This window comes from Mizuhopecten yessoensis, unplaced genomic scaffold (assembly GCF_002113885.1).
Source record: "Mizuhopecten yessoensis strain PY_sf001 unplaced genomic scaffold, ASM211388v2 scaffold9341, whole genome shotgun sequence".
NCBI classification, from domain to species: Eukaryota; Metazoa; Mollusca; class Bivalvia; order Pectinida; family Pectinidae; genus Mizuhopecten; species Mizuhopecten yessoensis.
The window spans coordinates 467,386-495,225 of NW_018407999.1; the positions used below are offsets into that span (position 1 = coordinate 467,386).

Below are 27,840 nucleotides of genomic sequence, written 5' to 3' on the forward strand. Positions count from 1 at the left end.
GTTTTACCTGGCACAAAGTGTGAATGTCAAACCAGTTGGTATACAGGATAGTTTTACCTGGCACAAAGTGTGAATGTCAAACCAGTTGGTATACAGGATAGTTTTACCTGGCACAAAGTGTGAATGTCAAACCTGTTGGTGAGCATGGAGCATATTATATCACAGAGTTTGGTTGAAAGTCGAACCAATCAGTGAGGATAGACATAATTGGGTCGCCGATGAATGTCGGGAGATGTAGGTACAAGAATGGTAACGACCGCGCCAGGAATCCGTTGTAGTAGTACGACTTGGGAAACACAGATAAAAGGGCGTCGGAAATGTTGTTCTGGATCTCAGAGAAATTGGCACTCAGCATCTTTTCAGAATCTGAAATTGATAGTTGATGTCAAAATTTAAAAAGCAAAGAAAGAGACATGTGCTTTACTGATTTTTATGTGATAACTTTTTGTTGGAAATCAATATTTGGTTTCACTCATTCACCCCTGAAATTTTATCATGAACTCTTCCAATTCAATGTTTGGAATAGTTCATGATAAAATTTCAGGGGTGAATGAGTTAAGTTATAATTTTTAAACTTCCTTCCCAATTTGGTTAACAGTGGTACCATTTCCCCAATTCAAAAGCCACAGGCCCAAATCTAAAAATAGTGGATAAAAAAGCTGTGATGTATATAGAACTGACAGATAATAAATTAACTCATTCACCCCTAAACACGCATTTAAACTCTTCCAATTCAATGGTTGGAATAATTCATTATGAAACTTCAGGGGTGAATGAGTAAAACTTCAATTTTACTCCTTTCCTATGCATTTACTTACTCATTTTTCCCAAATAACTTACTTTTCTGCTTAAATTTGATGTTGAAGCATTCCCTGCCGTAGTCTCTCTGGACAGTATCGCTGGCCTTCGACCACCATCTTTCAGCCATGGCCGCTTTGTCGTAAGCCATAATGCCAGTCTTGTAGCCACTAGGTATAATGGTGGCGACCTTGATACCCCAGCGTTGTAGCTCAAACCTCCACACTTCCGACATAGAGGCCAGTGCAGCCTTGGAGGCACAGTACACGCCCATGAGGGGCACGGGAACCAAACCTGAAATAATACATGTATATTCTTGTCAGCCATGTCCTTTTGTCAACAAATGTATCTTTAATACACCTTCCTCAGATAGTGTTTGATTTTCATAATTTGCATTATTGCCCTGGTCTATTGATGGATAACCTACATCATATAGTGGGTGGTTCAGATTGATTATGTTATTTGCATTAAGTACTTGCTCCATTGTGATGGATCAGAAGAGCATTATTACCACCAGGCAGCCATCTAATATTTCACATGTGAAGTTTGTTAACTGCTTCAAATATTGTAACAAAACATGATATCCATTATCCCCTTGGTCCAAGCTCCAATTGAAAATGGATTTGAAAAGCAAAATGGCCATCAGGCAGCCATTTTAAATTTTGCATAAAAGAGAGTATACATTTTCCCTTAAATCCTCTTTAGTTCCTGTTTCTATTTCAACTGAATCAGGAAAAAAGGTAGTCACCAGACCATCTTGGGTTTTATGTCGACATCATAATGTAAATATTTGGCTGCTATTTCTCAGAAAAGGGTATATACAGGGAACATGATCAAACTACTGGTCTGCATGCTACACTTAGTCCGTATTTGTACTCTATTGGAATTGGGAAATTTAGCAAATAGCACACCCCTCAAAGATCATAATGCAACTTCATGTACATAAACTCTCTGGTTACGGGGTACTATTATTTAGGAACGAACAAAGGAAAGAGAAGGAACTATATACCAGCGACATTTTCAGATATTTTAATGGTGGGTTTATGATATTTTAATGGTGGGTTTTATGATATTTTAATGGTGGGTTTTATGATATCTTAATGGTGGATTTTATGATATCTTAATGGTGGGTTTTATGATATTTTAATGGTGGGCTCTAGCTAAGATCTCCTCAGGGATAACTGGTTTATATGAATATGCAAAAGATCAATTTGACAAAGCTTTAATTTTTATCATCGTACCAGCTGTGTTTTTTACACCAGTTACATTGGCAATTAATGAAAAATTACAATATATAACCCCAGTATATCTTCTTCAGATGTCCCATAGTAATTTTTCACATTAACTAAATTCATGGTTATCTCCCTTTGGTATCAACATAACGCTATAACGTGTAATTACTGTACTTAATGTGTACTTGTTTAAATATAAAAATATTTGTGTTGTTGTCCTTGTGTAAGATAAGATCTAGACTAAAGCTAGTTATTTATAGTTACACATATATTTACTAAGCACTTCAGTGATAGTGACCGTGTGATAACAGTGGACGCAAAAGTTGTCAGACAGGTTGAATGAACTGATCCTTTTTGCTAGATAAACATGTATTTATAAGCTTTAATTACCCTGACTTATCTTGCTGTGTAATCACGGCAACCTACCTGCATTACTTGCAACGTTTACAATTCGGCCCCGGTACTGTCGCAGTAGTGGGAGAAATGCCTTACAAACATTCACAGGACCGAAATAATTGATAGCCATGACCTTGTACATATCCTCTCTGGCCATTATCTCAACATTGCCGATAAAACAGATCCCTGCATTGTTGACGATGCCCCAGAATTCCAATCCTGAAAAAAAATCAGTAAATACATAATAAATATTATTCTTATTAATCATACATACCCTGCAACAAGAATAGGAGGATAGATACAAAGGTATATACTACATTGGCATGCATGAATGAAATTGACCCTGATATCTGTTGACATGCAAGTTGCTTTTAAGCATCACTTACCTTGAAACCTGACCCCTGTTTTATAAGTTTCTATAATGCATGACTTACTTTTGACCCTAGACTTCGGTTGTTATGTGAATTGTTGCTATGCGGACTTCCCTTGACTTCTGACCTATGTTGTTATGAGAGTTGCTACTTAATGCATGAATCATCATGAGTCCTGACCACTGGTATGTGAGATTCTATCATGTATGACTTATCTTGACCTCTGACCTCTAATTTGAGATTCTGTTATGACTTACCTTGGCCCCTGACCTCTAGTTTGAGATTCTATTATGACTTACATTGACCCCTGACTTCTGTAATTTGAGATTGTTATGACTTAACTTGACCCCTGACCTCTGTAATTTGAGATTCTGTTATCACTTACTTTGACCCCTGACCTCTTATAAATTACTTACCTTGACCCCTGACCTTTGTAATTTCAGATTCTGTTATGATTTTGACGGGTACACCTGACCTCAGTTATAAGTGACTTACCTTGACCCCTGACCTCTGTTATAAATGACTTACCTTGATCCCTGACCTCTGCTGTGACGTGAGTTGCTGCTTGTTCCACCTGCTGTACATTGCTCACATCCATCTGTATAGTGTGTAGACGGTTGGAACAAGTTTTTACAAGTTGGTCTTGTTCCACGCTTTGGTTGTTGAGGAAACTGGCAAAAACATGGAAACCTTGACTGTCGAGGTGTTTAGCCAAACTGAAGCCAATACCCCGATCACAACCTGTAACGTTTAAACGTTTTATCAAATCTCAGTCATCTGTCAGATTATTAAAAAATTCTGCTGTATGTTACTTTCTGGGGAAAAAATCACATTAGTCAATTATTATTTTGTCTTAAAATATTTTGTTTTGTATAAAACTGTTTTTCTTTTTTCATTATTATTAAAAAAAAATCCACAAGTTACTTTTTAAATACTTTGAGGACATCAATTCAATAAAACAATTATTATACACTTGTCACATAATATTAAAGGGGATAGCACTTTTGTCAGCCTTTCTGCTTTGCTTCATACAATTGCTCAAGAATTGAGGTCAACAAAAGAGGCTATCACCCTGAAGGTGATATGATGAATGTATGATTCTCACTGTCGGTATAGGATTGTACACTAAACATAATCAAAGTATACACAGCCAATGTCATTGACTGTAGAGGATTGACTGGCATGTAGCTGGCTGACATCATGTGATGTGTAAGGTTATCAAGTTTGTTCAGATTAATGAGTTTGACCCATATTTCAGATCACAGGTCAAATGAATATATGCTTTGAATAATTTCTCCTCAAAGACCTTAATGATTAAAATGATGATATTTACCTGGTTCAAAGAAGAACCATAATGTTTCGAACTTTTAATTATGCTAAAAAAAACTTGGTCAAGTGTTTTTATTTTTTTTATTTTTTTATATATATAGGTTAATTGCTGGGTTTAATTGAGTTATTTAAATTTTCAAATTAGTTCTAAATTAAGTTAATTTACTAGGTTGATTATCTTTAAAATCTGTCCAAAACTAACTTTCAAGTTACTGAGATAAAACTTATTGAAATATTCAAATACCTTCTTTACAATTTGTTCGCAATCAATGTTCAAATCCAATATATCTGCCATGGTATCTTGACTGGCTGATGCCCATTATAATCATTTCAGTGTTATATAAATTTTGCAAATATTGTTAAAGTAAACTTTAATACAGGTCCTTTGGGTCTATTGTTTCGTTTTTGAATTACAATTAAATATATATATATGAGTTTAAATTTTATATCACAACAAATTAGTTGCATTAGTTTAAATAATAAAATGAATGTTTATTGTAATTTTCTGATTTTCAGTTTGAGCACTTTGCCAGCTCCTTGAGATTAGAACTAAGTCAACACATAAGTGTATATATATATGTTTATCTGTGTTTGTCGGTCAGTTGGTGATAGCTGTGTGATTGTGACTTATTGTGATTGTTAGTCGGCTATAGTATGTGAGGGTCACCTTTCTCATGTTTACATACCATACAAAATATATACTGTAAAATTTAAAAGATTATCGCACATAGAAATGTCTGCGTTGAAACACTTTAAAGTGATTGTAATGTAAAAAGTTTTACATTTGCAATGATTCTGAAATCTTTATAAATCACTTACTATTTATATATTAAGAAGCATGTGTATATTTTCACATTAATTTACTCATCTTGAAAAATGCGTCCATTTCCACACCACCATAAAGTAAACCAACATTACATTTTAATTGAAATATTTAAGTCAGACTTGAGATTGAAACTAGATGTAGTCATGATGCTCCTTAAAAGTTATCCTGTTTGTCACTGTTAGATTTTCAATTCCCATTTCTGTTTCCATTTCCTATTCCATGTTCCTAACCCCATTCCTTACTCAGCCTTCCTTCCTTCCTTCGTCTCTGTCTCTGTCTCTCTGTGTGTGTCTCTCTCTCCACTTTCAATGTTCTTTCTGTCCTTTCTACCACTCTTCCTTTTAACTCCTCCCACATCTCTTTCCCTATTCCCCTGCCCCTACCCCTCCCCCTCCCCCAAACAGAATCTCGCTTCTTCTCTGTAAGACTTACCAGTAATGAGAACTGCCTTTTTCGTCGGAGACAGTTTCCTCCTTGGTAACCATTTCACTGCCACCATGAGGTATCCTAGGAGTAGCAGGCTCCCCCAGAGGTCGGGTCGTAGGTAAAAGGTCAATATTTGTAAGAAGGTGCAGTTCAAGGTCATTATGACTACAGCTTTACTGGTCAAACTGATATTTCCCAGAACGATCTGGATCACTGTGTATAGTCCAAACACGCCATAGATGATAACGTTGATGCTCTCGCTTGAAGCAATGTCACTGGTTTCCGTGGCAACTATTTTTGTTCTTTCTGATTCTCGGTTCACAAATAGAACAGTATATAACATTGTCAGTAGGCCATACATGGTGGACAAATGAGAGCACTGTGTCTGAAATACCAGAAAGTCCTTTTGATGCAAATAAGAATAAAATCTGGTGCTGATTTAAGAAGCCGTACAGATTTTCAGTCTGGAGTCTCACCTGAAGCCTTTTAACTAGCTGCTAAGTTTGCTTATCTGTTCAGTATTAACTGGAATGTTTATAATGGTCTCTAATGTCCAACAAGCTGCCAGTGTTTTTGTTGTAATCTCTGTAGAGTTTGGGACACCTGTTCCAACACTGGCCTTAAGTCCCACAACCTTTACCGCTGTATCCAAGTCAGCCTTTATATAACAGTACATTGATTTCTGTAAAATCAAGAATGTTTGTAAAATTAAAAAAAGGTTTATGAGAGGTTTTTTTATTTAGAATAATTTATTAATTTGTGAGTCATGATCATGTGCTTGACCCATTGAACACTTGAAACATTATTAGGATGTCAGCAAAATAATTGTGCCACAATCATCATTCCGTGGGCGTGACTAGAGTAAATCTGTAGCCCCCATGTGTATGACATCAACAGGAAATGAGGAGCTTGTCACTCAAGTAATTACTCTTAGAAATTTTAACTGATGAACTTAAAACATGTTTTTCTTGGACTTCTCAGGGTAAAAAACGGGAACCTTTTGTGCTACTGAGTAAAGCAAACATTCCAATTTCTAAATTTTAAAAATGCCAATTCAAAGAAATTTATTTTTTACAGCAGGTTTTAAGAAAATCCCATTATAATATGTGTATTATCCAATTCTCACGAGTTGAGCGATTGACAGCAAAGTTTTTTAATCCAAATGGACTCATGGTGATAGGAAAATCTATGTAATCAATGAAAACCTAACACATGATACTGATTAAATTTGCAACAGTTTTATGGAAGGGTAAGCTGACAATTTAATAACATCTGGTTAAAAGCTGAAGAAAACACATACCTGGAGATAAAAACTGCAGAGGAAAAAATCCTTTTTCAGATTGTTTTTGAAATGATTGCTGAATTACATTTATTTTTCCTTCACAAAATGTCAATTAGAATTTGTCCATCCTTGCATTGCTATCACATGATTTTTTGATTGCTTTTGTATATCTTTTCAGCTATTGTTTTTAATCACGAAATATTATTCATAAATCCTGATTAGTTAAAAAAAAAAAATCATATATTTCTTGCTGATGGCTTCAATCCTTGTCATCAAGGTCCAGCCCAGCAGCCGTGAAGATACCACAGATGCATATGAGCGGTGTAAAATAATGCACTGTCACACATTTAAACCCGCCACTTTTATATCACTTAAAGGATGTACAAGATTTGATTATTTATAGGCGATGATTCTGCGGTGATGTAACTCTCCTCTTCCATGAGACACTTGATATTGACGGCCAGGTCATAGGTGTGTGGGTCCGGTGGTGGTTGTCTAGCCAAATATAGCGATAGACACGCTCAGTGTGTACATATATATACCTATATGCACTGTACGCAACAAGGTCAAAGGTCAGAGGGCAATCAACAAGGTTGGAGCAGATTAGTACTGCTGCACCCACAAGTCAGAGCCCCCGTCAGTCCTGCTGAACATAGGCTGCCTTTCACATAAACTGTATAAAATAAATCTTATCAGGTTTTTATCGAGAGTATTATGTTTTATTTTGTAAAACAATCCCAACACATTGACCAGACCTAGCATTTAAAACATCAAAACATCAACATCCAATTTCAAAATATTAGAAAGCCAAAAAATGATGTACCGGTATTGGAATTTACTTTGACATTAGATGTTGAGGGAGTTTCATTTGCTGGTGTTATAAAGCTGATATTGACATCAGATGTTGAGGAAGTTTCATTTGCTGGTGTTATAAAGCTGATATTGACATTAGATGGTGAGGAAGTTACATTTGCTGGTGTTATAAAGCTGATACTGACATTAGATGTTGAGGGAGTTTCATTTGCTGGTGTTATAAAGCTGATACTGACATTAGATGTTGAGGGAGTTTCATTTGCTGGTGTTATAAAGCTGATATTGACATTAGATGGTGAGGAAGTTTCATTTGCTGGTGTTATAAAGCTGATATTGACATTAGATGGTGAGGAAGTTTCATTTGCTGGTGTTATAAAGCTGATATTGACATTAGATGGTGAGGAAGTTTCATTTGCTGGTGTTATAAAGCTGATATTGACATTAGATGGTGAGGAAGTTTCATTTGCTGGTGTTATAAAGCTGATATTGACATTAGATGTTGAGGAAGTTTCATTTGCTGGTGTTATAAAGCTGATACTGACATTAGATGGTGAGGGAGTTTCATTTGCTGGTGTTATAAAGCTGATACTGACATTAGATGTTGAGGAAGTTACATTTGCTGGTGTTATAAAGCTGATACTGACATTAGATGGTGAGGAAGTTACATTTGCTGGTGTTATAAAGCTGATACTGACATTAGATGGTGAGGAAGTTACATTTGCTGGTGTTATAAAGCTGATACTGACATTAGATGGTGAGGAAGTTACATTTGCTGGTGTTATAAAGCTGATACTGACATTAGATGGTGAGGAAGTTACATTTGCTGGTGTTATAAAGCTGATACTGACATTAGATGGTGAGGAAGTTACATTTGCTGGTGTTATAAAGCTGATACTGACATTAGATGGTGAGGAAGTTACATTTGCTGGTGTTATAAAGCTGATACTGACATTAGATGGTGAGGAAGTTACATTTGCTGGTGTTATAAAGCTGATACTGACATTAGATGGTGAGGGAGTTTCATTTGCTGGTGTTATAAAGCTGATATTGACATTAGATGGTGAGGAAGTTTCACTTGCTGGTGTTATAAAGCATATATTGACATTCTGTATATGATGTTTCACAGGCTTGGTGGCTGGCTTGACATTACTATTATAGAGGTGGAATAGTTCCCTGAATGTTTGCGGGATATTCACTTGGTTTTAGTAGGTCATAAATTAGGTAAACGTTATTATATCACTTATTCATGTTTTAATGTGTTTTTATAACAATATGAAAGAAATATTCGTCCTGATGAAATAATGGAATAAATGAAACACTTTAAAAAATACATCCAAACAGAGCTTATCAAAACTTACAGAATATTGAAAATAAATCAATTTAAAGTATTAACAGAACTGCAAGCAGACCAATCGTGGATTGTACAAGTATTTATTGATAACGAGGTCCGGTAAGGAAAGTGATTGATTTGTCGTTAATTCTCCACCACTAAATAGGCTGCCTGTTTACCCCCTAGTTATCAGCGTTAATTCTCCACCACTAAATAGGCTGCCTGTTTACCCCCTAGTTATCAGCGTTAAGTACCTTGATCAGGTTATATCAGTAGAAAGCTTTATTCTGTACACTGTACATTTTATGTTCAGGGACTTATTTTTTTGTAATTTTATATCAATTATTTACTGAAATCATATACAATTATATACTGAATCTATAAATAATGATATACTGAATTTATGTACAATGATGTACTGAATTTATATACAATGATGTAGTGAATTTATATACAATGATGTGCTGAATTTATATACAATGATGCACTGAATTTATATACAATGATGCACTGAATTTATATACAATGATATACTGAATTTATTTACAATGATGTACTGAATTTTTATACAATGATATACTGAATTTAAACTAGTGATGTGCTGATGATTGATTATAATCGATATAATTGGTTCATCATTTAATTCCAAGTTTTTAAATGTCTTATACTCTTATTATTTTTACCTTTTGATTGATAAAAACGCGTGACCGTTGCTAGATATCCATTCATTATAAATGAACGAAACCTAATATATAGTGAACCACTCTGTCTATTGATGTAACAGTTGTGTATAGTGAACAACTCTGTCTGTTGATGTAACAGTAGTGTATAGTGAATCACTCTGTCTATTGATGTAACAGTATAGTGAACCACTCTGTCTATTGATGTAACAGTATAGTGAACCACTCTGTCTATTGATGTAACAGTTGTGTATAGTGAACAACTCTGTCTGTTGATGTAACAGTAGTGTATAATGAACAACTCTGTCTATTGATATAACAGTTGTGTATAGTGAACAACTCTGTCTATTCATGTAACAGTAGTGTATAATGAACAACTCTGTCTATTGATATAACAGTTGTGTATAGTGAACAACTCTTGATGTACTGAATTTATGTACCATGATGTACTGAATTTATATACAATCATATGCTGAATTTATATACAATCATATGCTGAATTTATATACAATGATATACTGAATTTATGTACAATGATATGCTGAATTTATATACAATCATATGCTGAATTTATATACAATGATGCACTGAATTTATATACAATGATGCACTGAATTTATATACAATGATATGCTGAATTTATATACAATGATGCACTGAATTTATATACAATGATATACTGAATTTAAACTAGTGATGTGCTGATGATTGATTATAATCGATATAATTGGTTCATCATTTAATTCCAAGTTTTTAAATGTCTTATACTCTTATTATTTTTACCTTTTGATTGATAAAAACGCGTGACCGTTGCTAGATATCCATTCATTATAAATGAACGAAACCTAATATATAGTGAACCACTCTTTCTATTGATGTAACGGTAGTGTATAGTGAACCACTCTGTCTATTGATGTAATGGTAGTCTATAGTGAACCACTCTGTCTATTGATGTAACAGTTGTGTATAGTGAACAACTCTGTCTGTTGATGTAACAGTAGTGTATAATGAACAACTCTGTCTATTGATATAACAGTTGTGTATAGTGAACAACTCTTGATGTACTGAATTTATGTACCATGATGTACTGAATTTATATACAACGATGTACTGAATTTATATACATTGATGTACTGAATTTATGTACAATAATGTACTGAATTTATATACAACGATGTACTGAATTTATATACATTGATGTACTGAATTTATGTACAATGATGTACTGAATTTATATACAATGATATACTGAATTTAAACTAGTGATGTGCTGATGATTGATTATAATCGATATAATTGGTTCATCATTTAATTCCAAGTTTTTAAATGTCTTATACTCTTATTAGTTTTACCTTTTGATTGATAAAAACGCGTGACCGTTGCTAGATATCCATTCATTATAAATGAACGAAACCTAATATATAGTGAACCACTCTTTCTATTGATATAACGGTAGTGTATAGTGAACCACTCTGTCTATTGATGTAACAGTGGTGTATAGTGAACCACTCTGTCTATTGATGTAACAGTAGTGTATAGTGAACCACTCTGTCTATTGATGTAACAATAGTGTATAGTGAACCACTCTGTCTATTGATGTAACAGTAAGTGTATAGTGAACAACTCTGTCTATTGATGTAACAGTTGTGTATAGGGAACAACTCTGTCTATTGACGTAACAGTTGTGTATAGGGAACAACTCTGTCTATTGATGTAATAGTTGTGTATAGTGAACAACTCGGTCTATTGATGTAACGAACAACTCTGTCTATTGATGGAACAGTAGTGTATAGTGAGCCACTCTGTCTATTGATGTAATGGTAGTGTATAGTGAACCTCTCTGTCTATTGATGTAATAGTTGTGTATAGTGAACAACTCTGTCTATTGATGTAATGGTAGTGTTCTCACTTTATTTTGGTATTAAGTCCCAAAAAATTATAAACCAATTATGCAACTTATCAATGATCGGTTTACTACTTCCAATTAAAAACCGATTATAAATAATGATTTTAAACTGATTTCCCTTAGATAATTTAAACCAATATAATCATCATTTAGAATAATTTACCAATATACATATTTGTAGGTTCCACACAAAATATCAGTGACAGGCTACGAGTAGTATTATGATATTACAATAACATAGAAACCTGTCTTAGTATGTTACAATAATTTCTAAAACTCAGGATATTACACTTGATGAAGGTAAAAATGAAATAAAAATATATTCAAATAAGGGCCGGCCTACATGTGTAGAATACAGCTGCCATGGAGCAGTCACCTTCTCTGTCCACACCTATTTTTAACCCACCATCATCATCACTCCTCGGTCTGTAGTCCATTGTCCATCCTTAAGCATTTCTTGTTATTGCTATTGTTCAGAAATTGCTGGAGGTTTTTTTCTGAAATTTGATCTTCAGGTTCCACTGAGTCGCTTGTTGTGCATGATTACTTTAAAGCCTGATCAGACAAACAAACTGGCCAACATGCGGCCATCTTGGCTATTGACAGTGAATTTTTGTTGTCGCTATTTCTCTGGATGTACTGGAGGGATCTTTCTCAAATTTGACGTGTAGGTTCTCCTTGGTTCTAAATTGTTCACGTTTTATTTCGAGAGTGATCATAAAAACGAGATGGCCGCAGAAAGTACTTACCATATCTTTCTCATATTGCTGTGATAAGTTTTATTTCTTTCACATCCTGTACTAGTAAAAAGTTGAAATGACAAATTCACTTTGAAGGTTGTCTATTATACACACCTGGGGGCCCGTATTCATGAAACTGTTCTCATGCTCAAGCATGGATTCTGTGCTCAAGCCTAATTTCTTGTTCCAGTTATAAATTATTTTAAAAATCTTATTTTGTTAAAGTTTTGGGGGAAAATTAAGGAGTATTATAGCCGAATACTGTTTTCAGTATTTAAATTAGACTTTTTGATCGTTGACATGATTAAGGTGAGTTACGTGAGAGCTGGCTTGAGCACAGAATTTATAACAAAGGTTACTGTTTACATGATTTTATCAAACATATAAGAGAAAAGATCAAATTGACATAGAACTAATGAAGATAGTATAATGGTGGGCACTGTGATCCTCTAGATCCCTCTGGTATAGAACTAATGAAGATAGTATAATGGTGGGTACTGTGATCCCTCTGGATCCCTCTGGTATAAAACTAAATTATCTAGCGTTATAAAGGGTTCGGGGATTCTGCCAGCGCTTTGAAATATGTTGAGGGCAGGTGAAGTGGCAAATGTATGTGTATGCCCCCGTCATAAAATGGGGTTAGGGGGGCATATAGTGTTGCCCATGTCCGTCCCGTCCCATTCATGAGCGGGCATTTATGTCTTACAGACTTTTTCTAGTTTTAATTTATATTTATTAATTGATTAGAATATTATAATAATGTAGAGAGAATATGTGTATTGTGTTACTGGAGATGGTTGTTACGCCTGTTTGTGTCCTAGGTGTTGTCCTCCGGTTTGATGGTGGCCAGATGGTCAGTGATTACTGAGTGCGACTAACCCGACTAACCCTTACCTTATCAGCCAGCTAGAGATATGACGGTCAATACTGATCGAACATCGTCAACACACCGAGTACGAGGGCATCCAGTTTAAAAAGGTCACAGATTACGATAGCCGCAGGGGTCATTCAGTACAATACAGAGGTCATTGAGTACAGAATACCTGTATGATTTATTGCACCGTAACAATCATTAAAAAAAAGTGTGTAAAAGCAATTTACAATATTACCATGCATGCTTGTTTTCTGATTAATATTTTCCAGTTCATTGTAACTGTTGTCTGATTTATTGCTCAACCGATTGTCTGACCTTTAAAAGCACCATACAAGCTAGGTTATACTGTGGTGTACGTCATATGGAGTCCTAATTTCTTCAACACAGCTATCGTTCATTCATCCATTGTCTACTTTTCTCAAAAGACTACTAATCTAGAACAATGAAGTAGATTTTGACTTAATTAACATTCAGAATTACTGGAATAAATGAATGTGTTTATAAAGATGGTGTAGGAATGGGGGCCATGGTGGACTCCAAGGGTATGGAGGAGAGGAAATGGGAGATAAATCTGTATGATACTTAATTCCAGGTAAAGGATTTGGAAACTCAATTGGTCTCAATTTAGAAGAAACATTTCAATTGCATACCTAGTTCAGATTCAGATTAAAAATATACAACAAGTAAATGATATAGGCCAAATGGGCCTGGTATTATTTATCAGTTCATTCTGTAGTGTGATTTGTTTTTAACAATTTCATGTAACTGAATTTTCTGATTTGTATTTTACAGTCCAGTGTTACCAGTGTTCCCACTGCAACAAGAGATATTCCACAGAGAGGCTGCTGCGGGATCATGTCCGTCACCATGGTAACACACTCAGACCTTTCAGGTCTATTCTTCCATACCTATAAACCTGTGAATTAGTCCCCCCACTGGTGCTAGCGGTGTGGACTATAGGTTCAAACCCTGTTTGTCACTAGATATGTCCCTTTTTTTTATGCTGCATGTTTAACCTATTCTATCAATAACAGAAGGCATGGCCACTTAGCTGACGAGTGACATCACACTCCTTATGGACACAATATACACTGTACTGACGAGTGATGTCACACTCCTTATGGACACAATATACACTGCTCACACGTGACATCACACGCCTTATAGACACAATATACACCGTACTGACGAGTGACATCACACTCCTTATGGACACAAAATGCACTGCTGACGAGTGATGTCACACTCCTTATGGACACAATATACACTGTGCTGACGAGTGACATCACACTCCTTATGGATACAATATACACTGCTGACGAGTGACATCACATGCCTTATGGACACAATATACACTGTACTGACGAGTGATGTCACACTCCTTATGGACACAATATACACTGTGCTGACGAGTGATGTCACACTCCTTATGGACACAATATACACTGTGCTGACGAGTGACATCACACTCCTTATGGACACAATATACACTGTACTGACGAGTGACATCACACGCCTTATGGACACAATATACACTGTACTGACGAGTGACATCACACTCCTTATGGACACAATATACACTGTGCTGTTGACACTGTTTTTAACACAGCTGAACATACATTTATATTGTATATACAAGCATGCTTATGGGGGCTTATTTTGAAATAACTTAATTTAAAAGTCTTTAATGGTTTATCACTAAACCCTCAGGGTTCTGTCTAAAATCTCACGCGACAAGATTTGCGAAGATGAGTCTTATTAAAGTGGCCCCTTATTTTTCAGTTATTTTACACGAGCCCTTTCTTCTGGCACGATAGCATAACCTGCTGGGCTACGCCCACCAGTTAAATGTTGTTTGCGAGTATCAATTGGGATGGTGTGTGTTGCTCACTGTAATTTGTTTTTATGCCTTGATACATGTATATACAGAGTTATTGCCCTTTGACTAGTGGTCGTGGGGTAGTATGGATTGCTCTGAGTACTTGCCAAGTTTACTGAAGCCAAGCAGATGTGATGAAATTTTTTAAACTGAAACAATTTATTGATTGTTTATTTTAGTGCTGGGAATGAGAGAAAAATACTCTGTAATGCCCAGGGGTGTCGGATAGGGAAATCTTACCTACAAAATTTCCATTTAAGGGCAAAACCAAAGCGTTCCTTGTGGTCTTCCAAGTTTAGAAACCCTTGAGTAGAATTTCCCTACACCATGCTCCTGGGTCTGAAAGAGTCTTTTAATCTACACCTTAGTACAAGAAACCTTTATTTACACCCTTAGTATTCTCTCTGAGTTATATTGATTTTTTGTACTGTGTCATCTTTTCTTTGACATATCTTTATACTAAAAACTGCAAAAGGTTACATGTCAGTAAAGTTTGGGATGGTGAATTGTCGCATGCGGAAAGTTGTTTTTTTGCACCAATATATACACAAGAGTTGTGTCCCTTTGTTGTGACCATGTTGGCTGTGTATTTTCAGTGAACCAGTACAAGTGTCCATGCTGTGAGATGACATGTCCCACACCATCAAGTCTCAAGTCTCACCTGCGATACCGTCACACTAACGACAAACCGTTCAAGTGTCAGCACTGTGAACACAGGTAAGTTCTGTAGAAGTCGACACTATGTAACCGGGTCAAAAGTCAACATTGCCAAAAGTAGTAAGTCAAGTCAAAGGTCAACCCTGTAAAACTTGTACGTCAGGTCAAAGGTAAATACTGCAAAAACTAGCAAGTCAGGTCAAAAGGTCAACACTGCAATAACTTGTAAGTTGGGTCAAAGGCTAACACTGTAAATAGTGGTAAGCGAGGTCAAAGTTCAACACTAGTTTTTAGTCCGGATAAACCATACAAGTGTCAACACTGAATACTGGTAAGTTCAGGCAAACAGTGGTAAGTCATGCCAATGCTGTAAACTGTAAATTGTTAGTTAAACTTACCCAGAGTGCTCTCTGTTTAACCCAGCATGCTGTATGATCTGATTTATGATTCTGTCTTACCCAGCATGCTCTGTGATATTTCCCATCATTCTCTGTGTTTCCAGTTGTAAGACTGCTGCAGACCTACGGAAACACATGGATAGCCATAGTGTGGAGGTGCCATTCCGCTGTCACGTACCAGACTGTGACTACGGGGCACGGACTTACAGCAGTCTGTCGAACCACTTCAAACGTACTCACCAGGTAAACTCCCCGGAATGTCAAATCTGTAAAGTATAGAAAATGCATCCCTCAGATTGGAGGAGGAATGTGAATGTGGGGTCAGAATTATAGGCGTAAGATGTACTGGAACTCAACACTTGTTTGTTATTTTCAACAAATTGTGAATGTTAGGGTCCAAAAGTCATGAAGCAATCTTATACATAAATCCATAATTATAATTTCCATGAAATAAAGATTTCTCTTGAAAATCAGTCTCAAATTTGCTGAAATACTAAATAATATTTACTGTACATATTCACGTTTTGACATGGAAGATACAAATTAAACATTATTTAACTATGGACACAAGAATCCTAGATCCTGGCCTTAGGGAACTGTGTAGAGTAGAACATGTCATTGTATGTGTGTTGACAGGAGGTGGATGTCCAGAAGTACGCCTGCCACGTGTGTAAGTCAGTGTTCAGCCGAGGCTCAAAGTTAACTGTCCACCTGAAAAAACGACACAAATTCCGATGGCCTTCTGGTCATTCTCGGTTCAGGTAATGCACCAACAAATGTTAACTGAACTTGTCAATCAGCACAATACACTTTATATCAGTTAATTTTGACAAATATATATATCTTTAGATGGTCCTTCAGACAACCTATGTGCAAAAAATGAAATTTAATACGGGGGAAAACACCAACATTTCATTTCATATCTTGTTAAATAAGTGTCAAAACAAAAGTATGGAGCAAAAAAACAAGGATTTTTAACCCATGAAAAATGTATGCTATGAAGACCAGTCATGTGGCTCTTTTAATTTTACTAATGTGTTTTGTTGAGGTCAGAGGTCAACAAGATAGCGTGAGGATTGGTCCAACTAAAGTTATTTTGTGTTTTTACAGATACAAGTTGCATGAGGACGGGTTTTGGAGGCTACAGACCGTTCGTTATGAGAGTATACAACTCACAGAACAGGTAACAGACGATTCAAACCCATCCACGGATCCAAAACAACCTTCAACCTCCGCTGACTCTCAGTCTTCACATGCAGCCGGATCAGCCGAGCAGGAGCAATCTGAATCTAATGCCATGGAAACAGAAACAGAAGATACTGAAAACAATATACAAACTTTAGAAATCACTATGGTAACCAATGATGATGACGGGTCATCACAGGTGGACGGAGAAAGCTCCATCACTTACATTGCTATGCCGATCGAATTAGATGCTTCTAAATCTGGAGGGGGAGATTTAACAGCAGAGTCTTTTGGTACGGTAACAGATATCAGGATTTTATCCGCCGAAGTAACTCCCGGTACTAACTCCTCTATCAACACTACACCTCCTCTCTCTGAAACTGGATTTGTCGTAAACATTCCGTCTGAGGAAAGATCCCTTGACAAATTGCAGACAGTTAAAGCAACTTACAATAAGAAAGGTCAAGAGAATGACCTTGAAATGTCCTATAATCTTGAAATGCTTGGGTATGTGGCTATGCGAGCCACCAACCAGACAACCGACCAAGGGCCATCACATTCCAATGCTGAAGTTGAAGAACAGTCCAGTCCGAGCAAGCCTGGCACCTACAAAACTCTGAGGAGTGAGGATCTATGAACTTTAACCATACCTACATATACAGAGTAGTTAGGACTTGTAGTACAGGTCTGGGAAGGGAGCTGGCAATAGGACTCTGTAAGAGTTAAAAAAATTAGTGGTGATCAGAAACGGTAGAGTGCTACAGGACACCAAGGAAATATGATTAATAAATAGTAGGTTCTTGATTCTCAAAATATGCTGAGGAGTTTTGTACTAAAGAACTTTTTTTTTTTCCTTTTGTTTTTAACTAATGTCTTTATTCTATTTTGTCTCTTGAGAACATTGAGTGTCACTTTCATAGATGTGGGTATTTTTTTTAAATATGGATGTTTTTGGTTCCCAAACAATGAGCACTAGTAATGAAGTGCTCTATTCAATGTTTTATTTGAGAGATTTCCTTTAAAGATGTTTAATTCTATGCCAATGATATACACTTAGTTGTCATAGGAATATCTCTGTAAAATTCTTTATGCATTTTGAAATATTTTAGGCTTATCAGGGGAGATAACTTGATGCTTGAGCTGTCACAGACCAGGGCTAGATTAATCCCAGATCTGACGGCCTATTAAAAAGTAGATTGAGTCTGCATACAAGTAAAATCTATGATTACCAGTCTGCTGAGCTGACTAGCTAAAATGTTCAGTTTAATATTCCTAAATAAACAATGATTAAGCATACACTGTATGTATGTGATACTCTTTGTACCTATTATTTTATCTCCATACAAGCACCAGTTCTTATAGGTCCTTTTCTTGCCCTAAAAACGTAGACACCTTTTTATATTAACTGTCACTGATTTACCTTTTTCAAGGGGAGATAATTTCCCTGCGAGTTTCACAGACAAAGGGAAATAACTAAGAATAGTGTGGTGATCGAACCCTCAATCTCCAGGTTTCTAGTCGGACACTCTACCACGGAGTCCAAGGGAAATTCTCTCTATCTCGAAGCATGGAAGGCGACCATTATCCTATATACAATTAAACTCTGCCACAACTTTAAATTATAGAGGCGCTGTATATCAGTCGATTACAAAGGGAGATAATTTGTATAGAAGCGGTTGCTGACAAGTCGATAGCAAATGGAGGTACAGCTTATATGTGTTTTAAACAAAGTTAACAGTATAAGACATCATCATGATAGATGTTTTTTGGTTCCATAGAGCCTCAAAGGTAAAATGTTGATCAATGACAGTATTCATTCCGAGTCTCCATGACATTTCTGTCCCATTTAGAACATACAATGTTCAGTTTAGAAACACAAATTGATATATCTTTATTCCTCTTCAAACAAGTCCCAAGAGATGTGCCTTTCTGACAAACAAATTGTCATGTTAATATTGTAGATAGATATGTAAGATTTCTGTGTATTATTGTGTGATATCAATGATTGTACATTTTGACTTAAGTACTCTCTATTATATGACTAATGTTATTTAAGCATTAAATGTCACTGAATAGATCTCGATTGAGTGATTTGTTATATTTTATTATAGGAGACTTGGATGTCATAGGTCACAAGTTCAAATCAAATTTTGGTCCTCCCGATGTCATTTGAACGTTTTTTACAGAATTGATGCTTGTCAAGGTAATTTCTTTTCAAAAACTCCAGTACTGGCGTCAGTAGCTTACTCCTTATCGTGACTCTAGTATTTTGATTCATCACAAGAAACTGAACGTTAACATAACGCTGTTTCCTTTTATTGCGGTTAAACTGGCTGGACCAGAGTTGTTCGTTTATGAAATAAGGATGGACCTCGTAATCTGATGGTGCTTTCAGGCAAGCATTGACAAAGCCTTGCAAGGCCTGCATTAACATTTTCACGTCCGCCAGAATTTATACCCGAAATTGTTACATTTAAAAACCCACGTACTGGTTGTTTCCCATAAACGAACATGCCCCTGGTTAAATGGTCCATGAGACCTTGTGTATAAATGAAGAATCTTCTTTTCCTAAACTTTGTAGCACAGCATAACGTCAGCCTTTTGTGAACAAAGGAGGAAATAATGAGCCGTTTGTATTGAAACCAGGATAGCGTGAACTGTTACTATACAAACATTGAGTCCCATACTGTTGAAAACATCTCATTTGCATAGATAGTTTGGTCGGTCATTCCGCAATACATGGTACCGGCTAATAGGGATGTAAAAAAGGACAACCAAAGTGTCAAATACAAATCGGTAACTAAATTACTAACAAAGCATGGGTTTAAATGGGGACACAAGAAAAAGTACAAAGACCAGGTGTTCCGGAAGGAAATGCGTCTTCTGCTTAATATCATGTACATTTAGGTCAAATCGAGGTTATATCACGTGCACATACTGCATACCGGCTTAGTGACAACGAAAACAAAATATACGAGCATAACCAACACATCACAATACATGTTTATATAGATGGAGCATCTTGTCCTTCCAACAGCTCTAGTCATATAAAGGCGGGTTGCTAGGGAAACAATGCCGAAACAGACAGATCCCAGGTCAGGGGCAGCAGATCAATTTTGGTTACTTCGGTGTCCTCCAAGCAGAATACACGAAAGAAAAGAAAAAACTGGTCGGAGACGGTCCGGACATTCATCTACTAGCAGACTGGAATGCTGGACAGGGGAAGGTTGTGAGAGATTGAACATTCAATAGTATACACTCCAGAGTGTTTGGTGACCCAGAACGAAGCGCATTATAATCCAGAGGTACACGTTATATATGTATATATGTAACGTCATGGAGCATGGTAGATAATTATTTCGTACATGTATGTATATGGTTATTTAAGATCTACGAGAACAGTACCTTATATAATGTGATTGCTGATTATAATGGGTTGGTTTACGCTCCTGACAGCAGTTAAACATATATTGTCTAGTGTGCAAAAATTAAACACTGTGATACACGACGGCATTGCAAGCTAAATTGAGCTAGGTTTCATGTACTCTACTCTTTTCAGAGTGTGTATTCCAGCGTTTCACTCTGCATGAAATTAAAGCCAGGGGTGGATACATGGATGTATTTAGGGTGTTGCCGAAACTTAAACAATACAACTTATATCAACCACCCATTTTCGCGCTCAGGAATTGGTATAGAGGCTCTATTCTATTTTCTGTCATCATATTAAAGGTATTAATTTATAGCGTATATGTCGCTGATTGTAGGGTAGACTGAGTCATGTTTGGCCCCAGAGTTAGTTCGGCCCATGAAATATTCACATACTTTATGACGTCATAATTATGCTGTGGGCCGGATTTTCTCCAATGGAAGTCATCCAATCTTGAGACAGAAAAAGTTGGAAAATTCTTCAAATTTGGACATGGTGTATATGCACATACATTTCAACAAATGCCATACAGCCCAGAACGACTTAAAATCAAAATGGGTCGAATTTGCCCCAGTCTCCCCTAACTAGAACTACCGTAATGTACTGGTATCAATAGCCAATAATGAATACATGTTAACGAAACAAATTGACCTGTGGCTTTAAATGTGGTGATCTTCTTGAAACTACATGTATTTATACTATCCATAAGTATAATTTACTGTTTATAACATGCTGCATTTCCACTGTTTTTCATTCAGTATTATTCTGATGCCAATAGTAATCACATACATGGTAAAAAAAAACATATATACACAATTATTACTTATATAAACAATTATTTATGTATTGTAAGATAATTTACTGCATATTTTTCTCCAAAATAATTTGGTTAGCTGAAGTAGCAAATGACGCAGCAAAATGCGCCTTTATATAATAAAATCATATTGTGTTAAATCAAGTAACGGAAAAATAAGAGAGTATACTGAGATGAAAATGCAGAAAAAATATCGTTGTGTTTGAATATTCAGAAAAAAATATCTTTTTATTTGATAATTGTGATACAATTACTTCAGAAAAACTTTTTAAAAGTAGCATAAATGCGTGGAAAAGTGCACTGTACTGTAGGGATAAGAATAATTAAAAAAATCTTAATAATGTGGAATAGCTGCAGAAAATTCGGGTTGACTTCAGTAAGTATTGTCAACACTACGATGACGCTTGTCAACAGTGACGTCAAAGTCGCGTCACAACATGTCAGCGTCAATTCATCCTTTCACAAACAGCAATATTCCGTCTTTGCGTATTGCAGAGTTATCTTCTCTTGGGAGCAGGTATTGATTGTTACGTCACTTGTTTGTGAGAGTAACGTCATCAATTTTTGAGAAAACGACGTAATTTTCTCACACAAACCAATGACGTAACAATCAATACCTGCTCACAAGAGAAGATAACTCTGCAAAACACAAAGACGGAATACGTGTGATGGTATATACGGACTTGTCAGAGAACAGTAGCGGTCAACCACAGATCAGTAAGATGTGACAGTTGTGACCAGTGGGTGCACATCAGTTGTGGCGACATCACCCCTTCAGAATATGGTCGACTTCAATCCATCACCCAGTTTACATGGTCATGTCCCCCGTGTGGATCAGTCAACCTCAGCTGATCTGATAGAAGTTCCCCGTTCTCCTTCAGTGATGGTATCCTACTACTGTTGCTTCTCTTACTCCGGATGTACGAGTAGAACTTCTTGAGGTTTTCTGAGGCGCTGGTGTTCAGGAATTTGGTGGTGTATTCACTGTGGGCTCTCTTCAACTCCCTTTTCACGGTCTTCTCCATCTCCATCAAATCACCAAACCTGCCGGAGATACGACAAAAATACAAGGTGTTTATTGAGAATAAATTGTTTTGCAAAAAAAAGAACATCAATGCAGTCACGGTGCAACGCATGCTGCCGTTTTTTGCGAGCCTGTACGACCGGAAGGACGAACGTTTTTGAAGCCTTCATATAGCATAGAACCAATTCACTCTCATTTCCCGTACTTTCCGTACATGTGTTGCTATAACGGCTCGCACTACTCGACCGAGAGTGCCCGTTATACAAGTACATACAATGACTCACCTGTAAAATATTAGAGAAGACAGTCGTTAGATTCGATGTTACCTTTACTCCATCCCAAAGAGAAGTGAGGGTTTGGGGGAACAACAGGTCATAATAATATGACCCAGGCATGGCCTGGAGAGAGCGAAGCACGTACTGTACATTTGTACATAATATTGAATATATATTAATATTTTGATCCAAAAGAAACAAATGCCATTTGAAAAAATCATAGAGTAAACATGATAATGAGAGTTGAAACGTTAGGCATAATGTTTAAACAAATGGTTTGAGCTGATTTGCCAATCCATGAAGAATGTATCTGTTTTTAATTTAAATGTGTTTAGCATGTTAGACATAGCAGGTTAGAGACTGTCACGTCTCCCATCGCTATACGTATAAAATAAATATTTTAGATTTCCTTTTAAATAATTTAGAAAATCCATGTGAAATGATGAAATTCAATGTTTGTACTGATTATATACCTTAGAAATTCCAGGTATCTACAGCGGCAGATTCCTCCTTTTCATCGTCGCTGTTGTCATAAAGTTTTGTAGATACCTAGAGATAGATTGACATATATCAGCTGAAAACATTTGTTTGCAAGTGAAGTTTCTGGATGGACACCATCGTATTACTTTGTGTCATCATACTTTGTGATTTTGTTTGCGATTTTGACCATGTTTTCCTCAAAGGTTTGATTGACACCCTTCTAATGTCATTGTCAAATTTGAGGGTCAAAGATTGTGTGTTGTGATTTGTTCAGTGATGATTGTGTTAAAATGATGGAATTGATATCGGTTTCAGGATGGACTTGGTGTTCTTGAACAATATTGTTGTTAAATGTGGTTTAATAAAAACAATTGCTATCATGACCAGGTACATCATATGCGGAATAATTTTGAATTTGATTAGAAATGGTTGCTGACGGTCGCATATTATGCAATCTGTTAACAAAAATAAAAGTGGTGAAAATATAATGTTTCTAATTCTCTTCTTTGCTGATATTTATAAAGCAGAGCAAACTAGTGTGTTCACTTCAATGTCTTATCAAAATCCTGTAATGATTTACACAGTTGAACGGAATTTACAAATTGTCAAGCGTTTAAAGTTTATATTTATCTAAGTATCAAATAAGATATTTTACTGTACAAAATTGTACAGATAGTGTTTGTCTTTTTCAAGTAATTGTTCATTTTGTTGCATTAGATAAAACTAGATTTAATCTATTGTACAAGCAGATATAGGCATTGAAATTCCAGTTTTAGTAGGAAAATCTAAAGGTAATATCACAAATTTGGATCAAATGTCAACAGAAACGACCGCCAAATGGAAGAATTTAGAAAAACTACATAAAGTTGACGTTCTACAATAAATGCAGAAAAAACAAGAGTAGTGATACTGAAAAATCCGCAATTTGACTCTTTGAAACACCCCAAGTTTTCCGTTGGAAAGCTGTCGGTGACAATTCTGTGTTACTGGAGCAGACGACCCGTAAACTTTGACCTCGTCAATGACCTGACCTGTTCATATCCAATGAGACCAAGCGACCTCGTCATTGACCCTGCTTCGTACATGCTCGGGTATTTCCGTCCTAGTGGAAATGACCCTTTTGTGTTACGATCGATTATCAATATTTAGATGTTTAGAAAGTTGTCAGTATCAAATAATCTATATCTTTACAAAATATAAGCTAATTTAATCGACGGTAATACAGTGTGTCGCCTAATTACATTCTTACGCACTCTTCGACGCCATTTGCTTGTGACATTCATGTTAGCTTTTTGATGACCAAGCCAATCATTTCTCTTTTCGATACAAATTTAATTCGTTTTTTCGAATACATAATTTTCCTGCTACGTTACATTTTGCTCTATTATTGGATTAGGCATATTTACTGGCTCCATGGACCGGAAGTACGAAAAGTTTTTAGGCTGTAGCTGTACGATTCAGTGATGGAATCAGTTTGGTTGGATCAGATCTATTAACACGCACATGTTAAAGGGGCATCACGCTGAAGTAACTTTTTTTTTTGTCTTTTTNGTTAAAGAGCTCCGCTCGGGTGCCTACGGCAGGCAATGTCCGAGAGCTCCGCTTGGGTGCCTGCGGCATGCCTATGTCCGAGAGCTCCGCTCAGGTGCCTACTGCCCCCAGATAGCACACCGCCGATGGGCAAACGTTGGCCCAACGTAGGCATACAACATTGGCCCAACAGCTTTTTGTCCGTTGCCGCAATGTTGGACGACTGGTGGCAGAAAATTATGTTGGCCCAACGTTGGACCATTGTCTGAAAATAGTGTTGGCCCAACGTTGGGCCACCGTCTGATATTACTAAAATTGTACTCCTGTAACAACGCTCGAACACACCACCCGGTATATTTTACATTTCTCTCTGTTTTAAATACGGATTTTGGCGATTTCGTTTTGTATTTTAACCGAACAAGAGTTCCTTTCCCTGTAAATATGCAAATCGGGATCTGGAATTATCCAATCACGATTTTCATCACTCTACATGCCATTATGTCACATGGGCAGAGGGTGCGAACAGGACATGGGGCTAAACAACCAGAATTCGAATTGAAGTGATTTAAAAACGAGTTGTCAATGAAAATAGAATGTAGATCTTATATTATATTCAACTTTATCATTTACACGTTTTCATCATACTCGTAGATAATTGCAGATACATCAGTAATTTGCTTTTGTCAAGACACTGCAACACGTACCCGCTTCCAATTTTCCCCGCTAAGCTACATTCATAACGAGGCTATACCGGATCTCCGTTAGACTATGGTTGTATGATGCGATCATTGGCAATGCAGCTTAACTTCGCCGTTGGGCCAACGGCGAGATGCGATCATTGGCAATGCAGCTTAATTCCGCCGTTGGGCCAAAGGCATGATGCGATCGTTGGCTATGCAGCTTAACTTATCCGTTGGGCCAACGTCGATATGCGATCGTCGCATCGCGCCGTTGGCCCGACAATGTCTTGCTATCTGGGGGCATGCCTATTTCCGAGAGCTTCGCTCTTAAAAGTCAAACGGACTGTTAGCCAAAGGAGAGGTTCTTTGTGTCTTTGTTAACAATTGAAAATAAAGGCTTTCATAACGGGAAATGTAAAATGGAAGGTTTCATATAGGAAAATGTTAAAATGTAGATTTTCCTTATGAGATATGTATAGGTACAAACGTACACACCTAAATCATTTGATAACATTACCCAAACAATATTAAGTGGAGACTATTTTTTATTCTTAAACTTATTCATTCAACTACACTCAAATTCAAATAAGAATGTTCCTGTTATATTTGCTTGCTGCTTAAGATGGTAGTTTCTACTCCTGCTTAACGCTCAGCAATTTAGGAGTGGGACGACTGATTCGCCTGTTTTCGGTATAATGTGACCGGGTGGGGTGTCCTGCTTCGGCAGTATGTTTCAGTGAGGTAGCACTATAAAGTCGACATCAGTTACGCGCTATCACAAGGAGACAAACACGAACATATCGCAGCCTCCCAAAACACACACGCATACACTACACGCATGCATGTTGCACACAGGAGAGGCCTTCCTTAAATGACCATAGCTGTTGATAGGACGTTAAACAATACTAAACCAAACCAAAAGCAAATCACAGCTTTCGGCAACGTCTACATATTTCATATTGATCAATACAATGACAATCACTATATTTGATTGATATTCATTATACTAGTGCACTGGTGACTAATCAGCCCTGAAATCATCCCAAACAATATATCATCGATGCAGGAGAAACTAGAGACGTGTCAGTCCAATGTGTAGTTATGTAAAATGATAAATGCAGACATTGAGGAAATTGAATTATGTAGTATAAATCGAATTATTGGTTTAAATTCCTCATTTAGAATTAATTAAACATTAAGTTAATCTGATATATGCTGTACATTGTACCTAAATCACTAACAAAATGCATGCTTTAGCAAATTCTATGATACTGGAAAACCCCTTTTCCCCCTTAGACAGGCAAATCAACACTTATTGACCACATAATTGTTGAATCAAGCATGTACTGTATGCTTTAGTAGAAAGTGTGTCTATTTTGGAAGAAAGTTATTGGAATTTGTCAGGACATGTCCCGGTGATAAGTTTCATACTGATGTCAGCCAATGTAACATTTAATTATAAAAGTACTGATACACATACACGGTGTATTTGGAAGAAAAGAGACCCTTATGCTTACAGAGCACCTTTATATAAGAATTTGTCTCATACCAATGTTACAGAAACTGAGTATAGTGAACAGGAATTGAGTCTAAGCAAGGAATGCAAAGAAAAATATTATTGTGAAATTGTCTCTGCAATAGTCAATGCTTCTTTAGAATCTAACCCGACTGTAAGGTACAAACATTACTTAAAACCATATTGGAATGAGCAGTTATCTGTTTTTCTTTGTAATATGAGATTAAGCAGGCACAAAAGGGTCAGTGAAATTAAACCAACAGGTGGGAACTAGGAAAGTGTTAAAGAGTACAAATTGATGAAGAAAGAATTCGGTAGAAATCTTAGACAAGCATTTGATAATTATATGTCTGACCAGTTATCAAAGATTGATCAATCAAACGTTTAGAAACCCAAAAATTATTGTAAACAAATGGGCATCTTACTTGCAATGGTTTATTTGATGAAATTTCAAGCATGACATTTCGAGTAAAATAAGATAACCTGCGAAGATGACAAGTTTTTGAAGGAACCTGTTTTTGTATCTGAAATCGAAAATATATGTGAAAAGTTGAAAACAATCTCATTAAAAATTTGGAAACTCGTTGCTGTATGTTCACCTATCAATATTATTGTATGCCGTAATTAAGTGTCAATTTTTGCTTTTACTGCAAAACCTAAATACTGTGCTGATGATCTTAAAAGTTCATGTGCTGTCTCTTGACCTCCTCCCAATACCTTCTATATAATTATACATGTATCTGTAAAGTGATTATAACTATCTCCATGCTCTGAAGCTCTGTTTGCTTAATGTCTCATCAATTCTCCAACAAAATAACATCAAAACATTTGTGATTGGCGAAGAATTGGCTCACCTTTTAGGAAGTGGCCGCAATTTTTTATTCATATTCTGAAAAATTTGGATAAAAACTTCTTTTACTAATTCTTGATCTGAGTAACACATGATTTCGAAAAAAATCCAATTATTTCTTC

At 36.3% G+C, this 27,840-nt stretch overlaps 3 protein-coding genes across 3 annotated transcripts in view; 2 read left to right on the top strand and 1 right to left on the bottom strand.

Moving 5' to 3' along the window:
* On the bottom strand, positions 1 to 7,376 carry LOC110457855 (estradiol 17-beta-dehydrogenase 2-like). The gene is made up of 7 exons (XM_021509298.1): positions 6,679 to 7,376; positions 5,385 to 6,060; positions 3,326 to 3,538; positions 2,457 to 2,645; positions 841 to 1,092; positions 126 to 366; positions 1 to 75 (listed from the first exon to the last, which is right to left on the bottom strand). Exons 2-6 carry the CDS (start codon positions 5,737 to 5,739, stop codon positions 155 to 157), a joined length of 1,221 nt encoding a protein of 406 aa, XP_021364973.1. The 5' UTR covers positions 5,740 to 6,060; positions 6,679 to 7,376; the 3' UTR covers positions 1 to 75; positions 126 to 154.
* The window catches only part of LOC110457854 (histone H4 transcription factor-like), a 33,782-nt gene extending 14,582 nt beyond the window's left edge, over positions 1 to 19,200 (top strand). Inside the window, exons 6-10 of the mRNA XM_021509297.1 lie at positions 13,796 to 13,873; positions 15,479 to 15,599; positions 16,042 to 16,180; positions 16,574 to 16,698; positions 17,048 to 19,200. Coding sequence (XP_021364972.1) covers positions 13,796 to 13,873; positions 15,479 to 15,599; positions 16,042 to 16,180; positions 16,574 to 16,698; positions 17,048 to 17,759 — 1,175 coding nt within the window. The 3' untranslated portion in view covers positions 17,760 to 19,200. The remainder of the gene's footprint in view (positions 1 to 13,795; positions 13,874 to 15,478; positions 15,600 to 16,041; positions 16,181 to 16,573; positions 16,699 to 17,047) is intronic.
* A 5,528-nt stretch (positions 19,201 to 24,728) lies between these two features.
* Positions 24,729 to 27,840, top strand: part of LOC110457852 — a 29,577-nt gene continuing 26,465 nt past the window's right edge. The window contains exon 1 of the mRNA XM_021509294.1: positions 24,729 to 24,839. Within this exon, the coding sequence (XP_021364969.1) occupies positions 24,729 to 24,839 (111 nt within the window). The remainder of the gene's footprint in view (positions 24,840 to 27,840) is intronic.